General features: G+C 40.6%; 1 protein-coding gene across 2 annotated transcripts; it reads right to left on the reverse strand.

Annotated features, from left to right (window-relative positions):
• Positions 1–1,195: 1,195 nt before the first annotated feature.
• LOC133461911 (ubiquitin-conjugating enzyme E2 D2-like) lies at positions 1,196–9,988 on the reverse strand. 2 transcript variants are annotated; one of them, XM_061742923.1, is made up of 8 exons: positions 9,640–9,988; positions 7,575–7,638; positions 6,763–6,794; positions 6,542–6,619; positions 6,171–6,276; positions 5,801–5,894; positions 5,560–5,609; positions 1,196–2,238 (listed from the first exon to the last, which is right to left on the reverse strand). In XM_061742923.1, the coding sequence occupies exons 1-7, from the start codon at positions 9,661–9,663 to the stop codon at positions 5,561–5,563; spliced, it is 447 nt and encodes a 148-aa protein (XP_061598907.1). In that variant the 5' UTR covers positions 9,664–9,988; the 3' UTR covers positions 1,196–2,238; position 5,560. The 2 variants fall into 2 exon arrangements, with proteins under 2 accessions (XP_061598907.1, XP_061598908.1); XM_061742924.1 differs by lacking the exon at positions 5,560–5,609.
• Positions 9,989–11,769: the final 1,781 nt, after the last annotated feature.

Below are 11,769 nucleotides of genomic sequence, written 5' to 3' on the forward strand. Positions count from 1 at the left end.
AGCTCCTTCTGCCGAAATATCTGCAGAGCTGTCGGCAGACATTTACGACAGGATAAACCGTTTCATATGTTGTCTCGACGGCGAAGACAAGAATGACCGTCGCGTTTATCCGACACCAGGTTTGTACAGATAGTTACTTCGCTAAGCGCGGTAGCATGACGATTACAAATAAGGAAGTGATAACGGCCTGCGATTGGCTGAGCCGACTGCCAATCAAATTACATTTAAATACATAAATACATTTAAGCTTGATATAAACTCTCCTGGCGTGGTATAAAATATGAAAACACCCTCAGAGTTGCCACGCATGTTAAATCAAACGATTTAAATACATTTTTCCCTCGTTTTTAAACAAAGCTTTGAATAGGTTCATTTTTCCTCATGTTGGTCATTTTAACACTGGAGACAGACGCGCTTTTGGAGCCTCTATCGGTCAGTCGAGGAACTGCAACGAAACTTGAGAAACGAAACTGAGCGTCTCTGCGGAAGTGGGATGGTTTTGGTTGGATAACGACAGGGCTGTATAAAACCATATGTATATGTTTGATACATATACTAAACGTTTTATACTATACAGTATAAAACCACCGGACGCATACGACACATTAGGTCACGTGACCCATTGGGTTTGCAAGGGCAGTTTTGAACTTGAAGCCAAAAAATACTTACTTAATAAGTTCAAATATACAGTATATACACACAAGACTGATTAAAAGCTGGTGTGAATTGTAAATAGATTTTGCAACACTTTTATTCTCTATGCCATCTGTAGGTGTGGTTTATGTAAACTGTTTTCATGCATTTCATTTCTGTAAAGAAATTCAAGTCAAACTTCAGTCTTAAATTTAAACTAAATTCAGTAAGGACCAAGTTTAAAAAAAACAAAACAATAAACCCCAACATGGCAGAAGGGTCATGTTTAACCAACAGGAAAGTAATTTCATTTTTACAATGAAAACTGCTCCAGTGTTTAAAAGGATAGTTTATACCTGCCATTATGTAATAATTGCTCAGGGGTCGTGATCTGGGTCTTTGGAAAGCAGTCAACTTGTATTACTATACATTGTATAAACAGAATTGAATTTCCTTTTAACATTATTCTGATTAACTTGTCTTTTTTCAAAATGCATTTGTTTGTAAACCTGAGGCGTGCATGGAAAGGAAAAAGAGGAACATAAAACACAAAGCAGAGCCATTTATGGTTTAAGTAACTTTATTGAAGGGAAAACTAAAAAGAAACAGAGCCACACGTTGATAATCAACCATTAGCTTTGCTTCAATATTTTAGGGCTACAAGAAGACAGTGTTTAAGTGGGTGTAAAACTAAATGCTCTACTGGCTTCTAAATAAAGCAAAAAAACAAAAACAAAAACAAAAAAAGCCTTTGAGGGGAACCAATTTTTCCAACTGTTCAATCTTACAATCCACTTAATTTGCAGAAACAGATATAATAGTCTACCTTTATTGACATGCATAAAATACAACATTGAAGTTCTTATATTTTGTTTCCTTAACATTGATATATACTGCTGTGGTTCTCTGTACACATACTTTGATAGTGGAATAAGATACACTTCTTTCCTCAGATAAGATTCCTATACTATTGACCAGAAGAACAAACTGATGTCACCAGTCCAGCAGAGATACAGTAGCCACCAACCAGTTTCCACAAACTTTCAGAGAATGTCCCCCACACTTCAAATTTTGAATGAAAAACAAACAAAAACCCAAGGAAATACATTAATTTGAAACTTTAAAATTTAGGATATGGCCAAAAAGACAGGCTTTGCTACAGGTCAGCTAAGAAAATGTATTAAAGAGCTCAGACAGTAGAAGAACAGACCACGTGCTGCTCAATGTCAGGATTCCAGTAGCACCAGATTCAAAGTGTGTGCAGTCAATTTCTATAAGCTCACAAAGTTTGGGGTTGACAAACTTATTGGAGCATGCTCAGGCAAAGTGCTGAGGACTGTTTTGTTTTTTAAACTCCATACTCTTTGTTGAAATGTTACAGAAACTGGCATGTAGAGAGAAAACACTATCTTCTTATCAGCACAAAGGTGGGGAAAAAAAACAGGGGAGGGGGGATAAAATGCTCAGATTAACCAAACAAAAGTGAAAAAGAAAAAAAGAATCCCATGATTTTAAGTTTAAACCAGCAACAACATCTTCCAGCTTTCCAAAGAATGACATCACATTGCATACTTTTGTGTCCATTCTTTTGCCATTTTGGTGTATCTGCAAAAAAGAGAAAAAGGAAAATTGTCACTAAAGTGAACATTTTACTGCACCCTCAGTCGCTATTGCTTTAACCCAATTCACTGCAGACTTCTTAAACTCAGGATTTCTTAAAGCACATGCAACTTTTGCGCAACATGTTTTAAAAAATGTTGAGGCAAGCGAAAATAGCATCTCCAAAGACTGTATTCATACGCTGAAAACGCAAAAAACACTTGATACGCGTTCAATAAATTCAGGCCATGTCTTTTCAAACCAAATTACATCAGATATGGGAACAGTCTCATGCTGAGGTTAGTGGCTATGTTTGCATGCATGTTGACCCTAATTCTGACGTTTGTAACCAGCAATGTTGACTGCGAGGTGGTCTACTGTTAGAATTCATAATGCAAAAACCTCCAGCTTAAATTATTTTTGTCCCATTTAAATAATAAAAAAAGGATTTGATCTTTTGTTTGATTAAAGTAGAGCAGAAAAACGCCCTCTGTAAGCACAAACATTTCATAGCCTTTTCACCCAATTGAGATAGAAGAAATAAGTAACTTATTTAAATGTTCCAATTGCCATGCAGCCAACTGGTTGGTACACCATCTCAGTTTGTTCAAGACAAGTATAAACGTCTGAGGTTTTACAATCTGCTCAGACAACATGCAAGAATCCCATCTTATTGCATCCCAATGGTATGTTAGGCATCACTTTATGGCATCAAGGCTCATAAAGGGCATTGTTTTGGTAACTGTTTGCCTCTTTTTCAATGCACCACCAAAAATGCTGCTCAAAAAAAGCGTGGGGGGTACATAACTAATAAGTCCCCCACCATCCAACTACTGTAGGGAGGGGAAAGAAAAAAAAAAAAAAAGTGTTCTAGAAACTACTCTTACTTCCAAGTCTGAGTTGGTTTAAAGCTTTGGGAAATGAAAGCTAGAATTTAAAAATATGATGACATGAAAAAAGGCCAAAGAAATTCATATTTGGATTTTGTTAATGGACATTTCGAAGCTTCAGTAAGCTTAGTTTCATGAAACAAAGGTGACTTCTACGCGCTCTCCACGATGTATTGGCAGCAACAGACCCGATGGCCTGTGGGTCAGGAGAAATAGTGACTGCGTTTCCATGCATCAATAACCCTTTTAAAACCCGAATATTAGCAATAACACGGTTTTGCACGGCCATGTAAACACCAATAACCCCTTTGAATAACCCGAATTTGCTCATATTTGGGTTTTTAAAAACCCAAATATGACCCCTGGGTTACTCCTTTTAAAACCCGAATATTTGGTCACGTAAACGCCAAACGGAATATCCCCATCAAACGGAACATTAATTTGTTTTCTGCGCATGTTCTGTTCTCAAGGAATACTGGTCATTTAAGTCCAGGACGTTCTTATAAACACGGAGAAATGCAAGACCACGCCACCCTTTTGGAGTGAGGAGACTAATCACTTCATAAATTTAATAAAGGATATGAACATTACTGCATTTGTAGACGCTAGAAAGTACCGGGATAGCCAGATTTACAAGAAGGTGAGCGAAAATTTGCGCGAAGCAGCATTTGTTTTGAATTTAGATGCAGGAAGAAGAAGCGGAAATGACGGTAATTGCGTCATGATGTTTCTCCGTGCGTCGCTGGTTTGATCCAGATATCCCAAATGATTAATTACCATGTAAACAGAATATTCCGAATGTTTCAGTAACCGGAATATTAGCAATAACCCGAATTTTGACTGCATGTAAACGTAGTCAATATCAACTTGGAGAACGCAATAGACCATGTCCCTTGGGGACTCCTTTGGGGGTTTCTCCGTGAGTATGGGGTGCTGGATCTCCTTATACGGGCTGTACGCTCACCCTACATCCGGAGGTCAGAGCTTGGTCCACATTGTTGGCTGTAAGTCTGGCTCAATTTCCCCCAGGGTTGAACTCTGCCAATGCTGCCCTTTGTCACCGATTCTATTAATTACTTTTATGGTCAGAATTTCTAGGTGCACCTGATCGGCAAATGGGGTCCACTTCGGTGGCCTCAGAATTGGGTCCCCGCTTTTTGCTGATGACGTGGTTCTGTTAGCTTTACCAGGCCCGGACCTTCAACTCTCGCTGGAACTGTTGCAGCCGACTGAAGCAGCTGGGAACCAGTACCTCTAAATCTGAGACCATGGTCCTCAGTCAGAAGAGGGTGGAGTGCCCTCTCTGGGTTGGGAATCAGACTCCCAAGTGGAGGAGTTTAAGTATCTCGGGGGGGCTTGTTCACAAGTGAGGGAAGAAGGAGCACGAGATTGATAGGTGGATCAGTGTGGGATCCTCAGTAAACCAGACTCTGCCGTGGTCAAAAAGGAACTGAGAAAAAAGCGACGCTCTCCATTTACCAGTCGGTCTAGGTTCCTACCCTCACCTACAGGACTGTCTGAGAAAATTAGAATATTGTGATTTTCGGCAATGCAATTACAAAAATAAAAATGTCATACATTCTGGATTCATTACAAATCAACTGAAATATTGCAAGCCTTTTATTTTAATATTGCTGATTATGGCTTACAGTTTAAGATTCCTAGAATATTCTAATTTTTTGAGATAGGATATTTGACTTTTCTTAAGCTGTAAGCCATGATCAGCAAACTCAAATATCCTATCTCAAAAAATTTGAATATTCTGGGAATCTTAATCTTAAACCATAATCAGCAATATTAAAACAATAAAAGGCTTGCAATATTTCAGTTGATTTGTAATGAATCCAGAATGTATGACATTTTTGTAATTGCATTACAGAAAATAAAGAACTTTATCACAATATTCTAATTTTCTGAAACAGTCCTGTATGGTCACGAGCTGTCGGTAGTGACAAAGAACAAGATCGTGGATACAAGCGGCGGAAATGAGTTTCCTCCACAAGGTGTCTGGGCTCTCCCTTAGCGGCGGGGTGAGAAGCACGGTCACCTGGGGAAGGATCCCCCCCCCCCAGGTGAGCTGTATCAAGTGGCCTGGGAGGGGGAAGTCTGGGCTACCCTGCTTAGGCTATCGCCTCCACAACCCGCCCTCAGATAAGCTCAGGAAAATGGATGGATGGATGGAATGTGAACTTAGAAGAAATGCAACAGAAACAGGCCGTCTACGGGGAATCAAGGTGCATGTATAAAACCAATGCCTAGCTTTGAGCCAACCAGGACTGATAGGACTATGCACAGATGGATTAGTGTACGAGTCCACTGCAGTTAGACACTTTGCAATACAGACCCAAGCCTTTGGTTATGCCCATGAGTCCTGAGCGTTGCAACACATCCAATTCACTAACACTAGCCAATGTGCAGTGTTGGTTGGAAGCCTTACCCTAAAGCATGGCATACTTTGTTGTCCACTCCTGAGCTAGTTTATTGTACCTAACAAAGTAAAACTAGATTATATTATAGCCCTCAGCCATATATTACAAGTGAATTTTCAGATTTATGTACATAACGATCACTATTATCAATTTTCCATGAGATATGCATCCAGGGCTGTAGTTGGTGTAGGAGAGATGACTGGTTAGTTTACATGTTGAGACAACAGACTGTCGTACACATTTACTTACTTCTGACTATCTGTTTTGTAGATTCGGGCAATCTCTGGCACTAGTGGGTCATCTGGGTTTGGGTCACATAGGAGTGAGCAAATGGACAGAAGAACTAAAAGAAATAATGGTTAGAAAATAAATGTTAATGTTTAAAACGAGTAAGCATTTCCCCCAAACATTTAAGTCAAAGTTTTAAATATTCTGTATTCTCAAGGCAGAATGTCTACAAATGAGGGACACACACTACACAATCATCTGAACTGGACCATACAGCACGTGCTTCTATAGTGCACATTAAGAAAACTCTTAAAACATAATATAACGACTTGGATCTTTGAAGAATAAGAAAAACACAGATGGGATGCGTCACTTTTGTTAATATTCATACCTTTAGAAATAGTAAGTGCAGGAGACCACTGTGATCTGAGAATATCCAGACAGATACTGCCGTTACTGTTAATATTTGGGTGGTAAATTCTTGTTGTAAATGCAACCTGTAGGTGAGAGCAGAAAAAACAAAACATGTTAGATAAGTCTGTGTAGAACAACATTTTAGTGTTGTGCAATTGAAATTCCTCAAAGCCATTTGTCAAGTTTGTGGGTTGACAGACTGATCTACAGAGAAACACCTAGGCCCATGGGGCCCAGTCACAAGCTTCAGTTACTCTACAAGAACTGTTTGTGTTTTTTAAGTAAATGAACGCCTACTAAAAACAGAGGATTTTCATTTACGAGTGATCAGAAAGAAAAAAGGTTCACCTTGGGTGGTTTGAAGGGGTAGTCTGTTGGAAAATGAATTGTCAAGAAGAAAACACCTCCTTGATATGGACTGTCGCTCTGAAGGCAAAGACAACATTAAAACATTTTAGGTAGAAGTAACTACACTTCCTTACCATAAGCTTCAAGGAACAACCACAGGACTTAAAAGGTAACATTCCACTTGACAGTCAAAGAGCATGACTAAGCCATAAAGTACTTACAGGTCCCATGATTGTAGCTTGCCAGTGAAACACTGTAAAACAGAAAGTACATATCAGAGGCGGCAAAAGGTCACAGGTATGTGATCTGACCGGAATTAAAGCTTCTGAAACGTCATTCCAGTTTCCAGAAACAGCGTTTCCTCTTTGCGTTCCATCCGTGCTTCTATAGTTTCTCTCACTATGTCTATTCTGCGTTACAAAATGCATCTTGCTCCATTTTTAGTTTAGAGAAACACGTACAGGACTGTCTCAGAAAATTAGAATATTGTGATAAAGTTCTTTATTTTCTGTAATGCAATTAAAAAAAAAAAAAAAAAAAAAGTCATACATTCTGGATTCATTACAAATCAACTGAAATATTGCAAGCCTTTTATTATTTTAATATTGCTGATTATGGCTTACAGTTTAAGATTAAGATTCCCACAATATTCTAATTTTTTTGAGATAGGATATTTGAGTTTTCTTAAGCTGTAAGCCATGATCAGCAATATTAAAATAAAAGGCTTGCAATATTTCAGTTGATTTGTAATGAATCCAGAATGTATGACATTTTTGCATTACAGAAAATAAAGGATTTTATCACAATATTCTACTATTCTGTCTATACTGAGACAGTCCTGTAGAGCCTTTAGAGCTGCAGAAACTTATGGAAATATGCAAATTTATTGCAACCAAAAGTAATTTCTTGTATCAAAAATTTGATTTTATAGCTTTTGGAAATATATTATGTTTGTGTTTCAGATTGTTGCATAAAAATACCACGATATACAATGACAGAAATCCTAAAAACAGTGGTTTTCGGGAATACTTACTGTCATCACCCACTGGACCAGCTGAGCACTGTGCTGGGGGGTCACGAGCCAGGTCATTAAGCTCCTGTAATCAAAAGAAAACATTTTTTAACAAAAAAACAATTAACTCACACTGGTCTTTCAACAACAAAGAGCATGAGACAATCGAGTTGAAGGACTGAATGGCTCTTCACACTTCATCCTCAGTGTGAATGCTAATACATTGGAGAGTTTCTTTGGCACCGTCCTGCGTTTCTACTCGGAGTACAACTCTGCTCCAGGTCACCTTACTGTCATCTCCCGAGTAAACAGCAAACCTAGAGCTATATGTGAACTGTTTACTACGGCCCCTGATATTTATAGGCGAGCATCTATTTCGGAGAGAAGTCGAGGCATTGCCCCACCCTGGTCTTCTCAGCATTTCCAGAGCAACTTGGGGGGATTTCCTTTAAAACAGTATAGTCGACAGTAATCTAGAGGAGACAGTAGGCCAGGATGTCAACCACAGGGCGGGGGGGGGATTACTACTGCCATGTTTCCTCCGCTAACGTGTCTGAACACACGCAGGGAAATGAGCACAGCTATGAGGTCTGTCAACATACCAAAGAAGTGCATCATAAAAACACAGTCATGACGTTCATGTCACACGAGTCATGGATTCTCCTTACTACCAGTCTAAACACAACCAGCTGGTGGGACCGACACCGAGCTGTACCTGGGGACTAGTTTGGTGTAGACAGAGATGTAAAGATGTGAGGTTATTGTGACGTCTGTGAGGTGATTGTGAGCAGAGATATAAGCAGAGGTGCAGGGTGGGAGATTGTAAGGTTATTGTGAGAGGTTGTGAGGTCTTTAAGCAGAAATATAAGCAGGTCTGAGAGGTTATAGTGAGAGATTGTGGGCAGAGATGTAAGGTTGTAAAGTGATTGAGAGGTTATTGTAAGGTCTGTAAGCAGAGATATATGGTTATTGTGAGAGATTGTGAGGTTGTAAGGTTATTGTGAGGTCTGTAAACTGAGATATAAGCAGAGATAGTGATGTTGTGAGGTGATTGAGGTCTGTTAGCAGAGAAATAAGCAGAGATGTGAGGTTATAGTGAGAGAATGTAAGGTTATTGTGAGGTGATTGAGGTCTGTAAGGTTATTATGAGAGGTTTGTAAGCAGAGATAAGCAGATAGTGAGGATATTGAGGTCTGTTAGCAGAAATATAAGCAGATATGCGAGGATATTGTGAGGTTGTAAGGTTCTAGTGAGGTGAGTGAGAGGTCTAAGGTGATTATGAGAGGTTGTGAGGTCTGTTAGTAGAGATAGTGAGGTTCTAGTGAGGTTGTGAGGTGATTGAGGTCTGTTAGCAGAGAAATAAGCAGATATGTGAGGATATTGTAAGAGATTGTGAGGTTGTAGGGTGATTGAGAGGTCTGTAAGGTTATTATGAGGTCTATAGGCAGAAATATAAGCAGATATGTGAGTTTATAGTGAGAAATTGTGAGGTCTGTGAGCAGAGATATAAGCAGATATAGTGAGGTTCTAGTGGGATTATAAAGTGATTGAGGTTTGTTAGCAGAGACATAAGAGATCTGTGAGTTTATAGTGAGAGATTGTAAAGTTCTAGTGAGGTTGTAAGCAGATATGTGAGGTTCTAGTGAGTTTCTAGTGAGGTGATTCAGGTCTGTGAGCAGATATAAGCAGAGATAGTGAGGTTATCGAGAGAGATTGTGAGGTGATTGAGAGGTCTAAGGTTATTATGAGAGGTAGTGACGTCTGTGATCAGAGATATAAGCAGGTATGTGAAGTTCTAATGAGAGATAGTGAGGTTCTAGTGAGTCTATAGTTGGGTTCTAGTCTCAGCTCTGGTCTCCGGGCCGGGCCACGCGGCCTCTTCTCCTCCCGCAGCTCCAACAATGGCGGCCGGTGTGATGTAAGCCCGGCCCGGCCCGGGCCGGCGGCTCCCGGGCCGGGCCGGGCCCTGTACCGTGTCAGTACCAGTACCCCGGCCCCCCCCGGACCCCCCAGCCCGGCCCGGCCCTCCCCCACCTCCCCCCTAACCCTAACCCTAACCCGAACCCCCAGCCCCGGCCCCGCTCACCTTGTGGATCCTCTTCAGAGCCATCCCGTCGTCCCGTCGTCGAGTGGAGCAGTACCGGGCTGGGTGTTGGTCCGGACCAGGGCAGCGAAGGTTCTGCGGGTTGGGGCGGAGGATCGTGGCCGGCTCGTCTGGGCCTGCTGCTGCTGCTAGCCGTTAGCCGCCTAGCGAGCGGGTCAGACTGCGGGGGTTCTGCGGGGGGCGGGCTCGCTGCTGGGCTGTCCCGCGGTGCCGGCGGGCCGGGTCGGGCTGGAGGGTCCGGGTGGATGCTGAGCTGGTGATCCAGGTGGAGGAACCGCCGGACGAGCTGCTGTAGTCGAGGAGATGTGGTCAGCCCCCTGGCGGCCGAGGGAGGAACTGCAGCTTTATGGCGGGGAGGCGGATGTGATGCAGGGCCGGCCCCGGCCTGATTTATGGTCCCGCGTTACATCGACGCAGAGCGGTGCGCGTCGCCGCGTACCCTACGCCGTAGGCTCTACGCATATATACGTAGACGCCGCACCGAGTGTTCTTGCCCGCTGCTGCGATACGTTAACGCCGCCGCCATATTGGATGAGGCAAGACTGCGCTGTAAACTAATATAAGTGAATGGACTTATTTTCATAAAGCACCTTTCTACAAAGACATTTACGTTTTACGTCTCATTTATTCATTCACACACGCACTAATATACTTGGGAAACAGTTTAGCACCAAATTCGTTATTTATTTCTTTATTTTATTATTTTTATTTTTTTCCCATTCTTGTTATCTTAATATTTTATTGCTCTCTATTCTTTTCAAAAGCTGCCTAAGGACAAGTGTTTCGAATTAGCACTCGTGCTAAAACACGTAAACAATGCATCTGGTTTGTCCAATGTAATTGCTATGTCCATATCAAATAAACATAAAATAAAATAATAAAATAAAATATATATTTTCTCATCAACAAAACAAATTAAAATTTTTCAAATAACAAAATAACATATTTGAACCATTTTCCAGACAATAAAATAACATTTGAACCATTTTTCAGACAATAAAATAACTGAAAAAAAATCTGAAAAATGGTTCAAATGTTTTTTTTTTTTACTTGAAAATTTTTGAATATGTTTATGTAAAATATGCTTTGTTGATGAGAAAATGTGTTTCTCTATTTTTATTATTTTTGTGAGGGGGGATATATATTGTTTTTTGGCACTACCTTGTTCTCTATAGCTGATATAACATGAATTACTCCTATGTGGGATCAATAAAGTTATTATTTTTGCCATCTGAGAAAATTAAATATATTATATTTGGTGCCTAAACTGTTTCCCAAGTATATTAGTGCGTGTGTGAATGAATAAATGACACGTAAAACGTAAATTTCTTTTTAGAAAGGCGCTTTAAGAAAATAAGTCCATTATTTGTATTAGTTTACAGCGCAGTGTTGCCACATCCAATATGGCGGCGACGTTGAAGTATCGCAGCGCTCGATGGGGCGTCTACGTAAATATGTCTATGCTGATCACGGCCTGCGGGACACGGCGCTCACCCTTACCTTATTCAAACTAAAACATAATCACCACTACTTTTTCCGCTTTTGTATATTTAATCAAGTGAACTGGTCTGATTTCGGGGCTTTAACCTGGGCGTCCGTGAACGCAGCAGCGCCCCCGCAGCCCTGAGTGACAGCTGCTGCTCAAACTCAGGTGGAATTAATAATGACGAAGCACCTGCCAGTCATGGTACAGGGCAATAATAGAGACATATGGTGGTTTCATTATCATTGCTGCACTTACCAGTGAAATGTAATTACCAAGTAGATAAATAAATAAATAATAATAATACACTAACCCTTCTTTTGACTGCAACCCAAAATATAGCACAGAGGGGTCATCGAGAGTCTGAGGACTCCAAGAATAAGGGAAACTTTTTGGCCATATTAGACGAAACAGCGAAGTCAAGAAGCCAGGGCACGTGCCCTCAACATGGATGACTTTGTGCAACATTTTGCGACTTCTCACCACAACCGAAGGATCATGCTTTTTTGAACCTGCATAAGGTGGTTTGGCACTTGATCTCTCTGGTCTTGACTAAACTGAACTAAAAATTGTTGCAAACTTGTTTTTTTTGTTTTACATTTTGTACAGTGTGTATAAACTTAAATCTA

Source organism: Cololabis saira, chromosome 16 (genome assembly GCF_033807715.1).
Source record: "Cololabis saira isolate AMF1-May2022 chromosome 16, fColSai1.1, whole genome shotgun sequence".
Classification (NCBI taxonomy): domain Eukaryota; kingdom Metazoa; phylum Chordata; class Actinopteri; order Beloniformes; family Belonidae; genus Cololabis; species Cololabis saira.